At 46.0% G+C, this 6,302-nt stretch overlaps 1 protein-coding gene across 1 annotated transcript in view; it reads right to left on the bottom strand.

Annotated features, from left to right (window-relative positions):
• Positions 1-1,225: 1,225 nt before the first annotated feature.
• Positions 1,226-6,302, bottom strand: part of LOC101660276 (putative tyrosine-protein phosphatase TPTE) — a 52,429-nt gene continuing 47,352 nt past the window's right edge. The window contains exons 13-16 of the mRNA XM_045287078.1: positions 4,699-4,833; positions 3,920-4,015; positions 2,081-2,151; positions 1,226-1,377 (exon numbers count right to left, since the gene is read on the bottom strand). Coding sequence (XP_045143013.1) covers positions 1,281-1,377; positions 2,081-2,151; positions 3,920-4,015; positions 4,699-4,833 — 399 coding nt within the window. The 3' untranslated portion in view covers positions 1,226-1,280. The remainder of the gene's footprint in view (positions 1,378-2,080; positions 2,152-3,919; positions 4,016-4,698; positions 4,834-6,302) is intronic.

Raw genomic sequence — 6,302 nt, 5'->3', positions numbered from 1 at the left:
CAATAAAAACAATAGCCAGCTTTATAGACTCTGGTAGTTACATGATCGGTTGTCAGTATGAGACTTAAGAGTGAAGGGGTGGAGTTTAGCCTGTCAATCAGGTCGCAGCTTGATGACCTCATTAGGAGGTGTTGAGATAAATAGCTCACTGGAGAAGGGACACGTGCTCACTCCCTGAGAGACATTACTAACGAAGAGCCTACACTGATGGAGCTACACTGATGCAGCCAGAGCCTGGAGCTGGAAGAGCCATGTGGAGACCCACCCCAGTGCTGAGATGCTTCAACCACCACTGGATCCACAAGACTTTCCACCAACTGGCCTGTGATTTTCCTGTATTTGGCGCCATTGCATGTGTTTTGTGAGTTTGAAGAGAAATTTATAGATTGCATTGGACATATGCGCTAATATTGGACTTAGGGACTTGATCTGGAGTGGGCTTGGATGTTTTCCCAATATTTAATTGCTTTTATATAGAAAGCTCTTTTTTATACACGGGTGTCTCTGAATTTGTTTGTCTAGTCAACCCAGACTAACACATAGAGTTTCCTGAACCTGGGTCATGTGCAGTTCATTTTACTCTGGGTAGAGTTGGTAGGTTTCAGAGTAATATCTAGATTATTCTCAGAGAAAATGTTTCTTTTAACTTCCTTTAGAATGATACACAGAAGCAGACGTTAACTGAAGATTCTTTCCCTTTATGCTTGATTCTCCCCGGGGATATACGTGCGCACATATATGTGATTAAAGGAAGATGGCTGTGTAAGCAATCTACCTGGTGTCCTCTCTCCCCTCTGGGTTTAAAACTTAGTTGTCCTTGCCAATTGGATGTTGGTTAGTGGCTTATAAATCAGGTAGGGAGGAAAGAGAAATTACATATGTGAAGAAAGAAATTCATAATAAATACTTGTCCAAACCCATAACTACATTCAATCCCCATTCCTTGGGCGGATAGGACCACACTTTGTAATGATCACAACTATTTTCATATGGAAGTTTCATCATTTCAAAATTCTTGAAAATGACCTTAAGGCTCCCATGTTTCAATTTCATCTGAATCGCAAGACGGAAGCTTGATGGGGCTGGTTTTTTTTTTTATTTCAAAAGAGAAAACAGAAAAAAAAATCCTCAGATGTGTATCTTTAATAGAATTTAATAAGCATTTTACATATATACTTCAAAGATCAAAGCATCCACAGGGTAGGGGAGAACATGATTGCTAAAATGACATCTATAGTTAAAAATGAGGTACCAGCTACAATAGAACTGTAGGGTACATCTCATCCAAAAAATATTTCTACCGCAAACTCTGGTCGGTAAATTTTCCACGTTTTGCGCTTATGGAGGTTGTCCAGTTCATTTCTTGGAAGATAAAGCCTAAGAATAGAGAACAAAATTATATTTTATCTTGAGGCTAACAGTAAAGACATGCTGTTGGGACACCCTAGTTAGAACTTGAAGATTAATCATAATGATAATAATAAAACGACTTGCTTGTTACCGTCTCAGCCTCTTGTCTGTGTCCCAGCTGTCCCTTCCCCTCGCTCCCTGGGGGCCTGCTGGGTGGGGGGGTCACTGAGCTGCCTCAGCTTCACCTCCTAGGGGAGGCAGGCTTTACTACCCTCCAGACCTGATTGCTATACTTTTTAATTTCTACTATGGTTCGTGAGGATGAGACGAAAGTGGGGGTTGCAGACCCATGGCCCACTCCAGACCCACAGCCCGCTGCTGCAGACTCGATTTCAACTCGCAGTCACTCTCTCGGGCGGAGGGGAAGTGCTCCTTAGGGTGAGCGAGGCTGTCCACCTTGACCACAGCAGAAAGCCTGGCCTTTCTCCCTCCCAGCAGCAGTGCCTCACCCTCTGTACCCACAGGGCTTCTCAATGGGGCTCCAGTATAGTTATATTTCAAAATAACTGGAGGATTAAGATGGGTGCGGCCATGGAAAATGGTGACTTGAGGCGTTGGGGGAGGGGGGGGCGTTTCCAGAAATGGGATTTATGGCCATCTGTAAAAGGCTTGTCTGACACCCATGTCTGCTGAAGATGAAGATGTCTGTTGAGTTCTATCAAAGCCATACCTGTGATTTTCTATAAACCGTGTGTGGAACCAGAAGAAAAACGGGCAGTTATCGTAGTACCTAGGAAGATCCTAAAAATACATGGTTAAAAAAGAAAATCAAGATTATGAATTTTTTGTAATAAAATGATACCACAGCTATTCGTACCCAAGTGATTCCAATGCGCCCCACTGCTCATGTTTGTGTCATTAAATACGCAGCCCTGCACCGTTTGCAGCACATACACACAGAATAAAAAGCAGGAAGGGTGTGCTGTTCTTTGGTTGTTTGTATCAAAACTACCAGGGACATTGATTTGTGAGAGGTATTTCGGAGCAGAGGCGCCTGGACTTTTAAAGGGATTCAGATTCAGACAGTGCTCAACAACACCCACCAAATACCTAGCCGACCGGTGCCCCCGGCTACAGGGGCATCCTCCTGTTCTTGCTGCAGCAGATACACTGACGGATTAGCCACGATTGGTGACGAGGATCTACCTAGACAATTTCACAATGCTTTCTTTCCCTCACAGTTCTTGGCAACCGTGAAAGGTGCCCGGGGGTGTGTTCTTTGCCCCCGTGTTTCCACTAAGAGTTTGTGAGAGATTCAGATTGCTCCTTTAGTTAAGGGCCAAACTTCCAAGAGGGGACCCACCCAGGTCACTTGGATCCACCCTTCTATACCCATGAGAGTCTTCCCCCACAGGGAACAAACGAGGGAGGAAGGAGGCCACAGGGAATAAGCTTTTAAATTGACCTACACAGTGATGCAGGCAGTGGTGGCTGATGGTTGGTGGGACAATGAAACCATTGGGGCTTAGAAGCGCGGTCTACACAGACTAATATGCAGGCGTGCATTTAATATGCCTGGCCAGGACAAATCGATACCGCGATACCCTCATAAGATATCAACTGCAGTGTGCAAGGAGGCTCGAAAGAGTTGGCGACAAAACGTGATTAAAAGAGAATGGAACTACCACACACCCTTTCTCAAGCCCCCTTGTATCTTCCAAAGGCAATGGGAAATATTCCCCTTTTTCATCAGCTCAGGAATAAAGGATAAGTACAATTTGGTACCTATAATCAATTCAGAGGAAAGGAGACGCTCCCTCCTTTGAACTTATTTTATCAGTGATGAGGAACAATGTGTTTTGAAGCCACAATACAAATAAACGACCACTGTCATGCACTAAAACATATGCCTGTTCTTTCTTAGCATCTGGGTTTTGAAACTTCTCTCATAATAATTAAGACAAAACCAAACCGATTCATAGCCACCTTATAGGCTGGCTTTAACGCAAGCAGAGTGCTGCGCCTCTTTTCAGGGAGCAGCTGGTGGGGTTAAAAGCTGTCCTTTGGGTTAACAGCTGAGCACTTAACCACTGGGCCACCAGGGCTCCTTATTATTCCACATGGAAATTGTATCAAACCAAATCCGTTGCCATCAAGTTGATCCTGACTCATAATGACCCAAGAGGGTGGACTAGAACTGTCACACGGGGTTTTCGAGGCTGTAAACCTTTGCAGAAGAGGCCTGGCTCATCTTTCCCCCCAGGATTGGCTGACGGGCTTGAATGGCTGACCTTTGGGTTCACAGCTGATCTCTTGACCACTGTGCCACCAGGGCTCCTGTACATTGTGCAGAACTTAGAACACACAGACATTTGAAAATTAAAATGAATGTTTTCTTGGTTGGTGGGTTGGTTGGTTGACTTGGATAAACCTTACTGCTCTACTCTCCCCCTCTGGTTAAAGGTCAGCTCTCTCTTATGCTCCCCCCCTGTTGGGAATCGTAGTCAAGAACGTTCCAGACTCAAGTGCTGCGAAAGACTAGACAGAAAACAAGGCAGAAATTACTTACTGAAGAAGAAAGAAATCTTATTTTCACATCATCATTTAGACTTGGACAGGAGTTTAGTTTAATGATGACTCTGTCCGCTTCAGCATCATGATACATCTGCGAACAAACACACAGAACTCAGAACCATTACCCGAGCTGACCAAGAGACGATACGCATTAGCAATGAAGTCAGTTGTCCCGGCTCCAGGGTCCCTATGATTAACGACATGCTTGTCGTATAGCCTCGTTGCTGCTGGTGTTGCTAGGTGCCTTGAAGTCAAGCTTCAACGTATAGAGACCCCATGGGACAGAGGACTGATCCACAGGGGCATATGCCTAGGCGCTGACCCTTAGAGGACGGAGCCCTGGTGGCATAGTGGTGAAAGGACACAACTGCTAATAACTCAAACAGTCGCCCGGGGCAGTTCTCCGCTGTCCTTGAAGGCTGCTATGAGTTGGAATTGACCCAAGAGCAATTGGTTGGTTGGTTCAGAGTCTTTATGGGAACAGGTTGCCAGGTCTTTCTCCCTCGCGCTGCTGGCGGGGGGGGGGGGGGGGGGGGGGAGGGTGTTGAAGCATCAGTCTTTTAGTTAGCAGCTGAACACTTCACCGTTGTGCCCACCGGGACTCCTTATCGCCTCGTGACCACACGGATATGGAAGGGTTGACCGTCATTTCTGTCAACCTGCTCCCTTGTCATGTCAATGCTTGGAGGTTAACGGGGAGCCCTTCAGAAATAAAGTATTCGTTTTCAACTCGAGGTTAACAAGTACAACTTTGTTGAAGGTGGGTGAGCTGACTGGGGCTTCTTCTTTTGAAATGACACTAAGATCTATTTCAAAGCTGCCATTGACATTCAAAGAGCGATGGTAATGGATGGTGCTGTATCCAACCTCGTGCTTCTTGACAAAGCTAGAGGCCTGGCCCACTGCAGCCTGCCGGATGGAGGGACCAAAGAGAGGTCAGGCTTCTGGAACGAAAGACTTTGAAGCGATACTAACAATATGTTTGCTACTGCTTCACCCTTGGATGACAATGGCGTCCACAAGGAGAAAGGTCTAGCTTGAGCACTGAGAAAAGTAAAGAGGTTTCAGACGGCTGCAGCTGGTGCGTTCAGGGAGCTGTCTACCCAGAGGACACCAGAGTGGTGCATCACCGTGTGCAAGTGAAGACTGGGCTGTTTTGCACTTTGAGGTAGGATCGTAGGAGGTATAGAATGAGGGCATAGGGATTGAGCAAGGCTTGGAAGGATTTGGATGAAGGGAGAGGAGTCAGAAGGCAACCCAATGGAGATACAAGGGGGAGATACTAGGGGGAAATACCAGGAGGAAACACGAGGCAGAAATGAGAGTGTTGTCTTCTAAGTGCCAGGAGGAGCTCAGCCTACGTGGAATAGAGTTTGCTGGTCCAGTTACTGATGGAAATAAGCGTGGCTAGGACAGAGTCAATGAAGCCTGGTGGCTGAGGCATTTATTGGGCTGCTGACTATGAGGTCAGCGGTTCCAGCCCACTAGCCACATTATGGGAGAAAGATGAAGCAATCTGCTCCCATAAAGGTCTACGGTCTCAGAAATGCGCCACCGAGTCCTTATCTCGAGAGCTCAAGAGCCGGGGAAATCAGCACGATGCTGCTGATGAACAAATGTGTCGCATCTCCCAAGTGGCAAGATGGGCTGACAATGACAACATAAGCCATGGCATGTCTGGTGCTTTATGACTCACAAAGCAGGCTCACCAGGGCTTGAGAGCAATCTCTATTTTACAGATAGGACTGTTGCGCCCAAAAGTTGACTGGCTTTGCCCACGGCCATGGAGTTGTCTCTTCTGCTCTATCCTGCAGCTTCTTTACCATGAGCGCAGCCTGTCGGGATGTGGCATCACAGGACTACCAGCGTTTCCCCATGTAACACACCCACATAAACAACACACAGACATACAATGCACATGGCACACACAGGAAAATCACGAGAGGGTGTGGTACAGTTTGTAGAAAACCATACAACACACATTATTTATGTAAAAAGAGATAACATATTGCATTATAGAAGGAGAAAAAGAAGGTAAGAACACCATTGTAGAAATCTAGGCACGAGGCATTTAACAATGTCCAACGTCCATTCCTGAAAAAACACTCGGCAAAATAGGAAATTTCTCAACACGATAAATTCCATATCTGCACAACCAGTGGTCACCATATGACTCAATGGAGAGAAATGGAAAGAATTCCCCTGGCAAATGGGAACCAGCCCAGGATGCCCCTATCACTGCTTGTTCCCAGCGCTGTGCTGGACATCTTAGCCAGAGCTATTACAATCAAAAAGAAATCAAAAGAATCCAGATTGGCAAAGAAGTGAAACTCTGATTATTTGCAGACAAGAGAGGGTCAGACACAGAAAATCCCAAA

This window comes from Echinops telfairi, unplaced genomic scaffold (assembly GCF_000313985.2).
Source record: "Echinops telfairi isolate 266 unplaced genomic scaffold, ASM31398v2 ScPeMD7_11;HRSCAF=52, whole genome shotgun sequence".
NCBI classification, from domain to species: Eukaryota; Metazoa; Chordata; class Mammalia; order Afrosoricida; family Tenrecidae; genus Echinops; species Echinops telfairi.
Note: the sequence above shows the minus strand (reverse complement) of the source record. Positions and strands in the feature narration are given on the sequence as shown.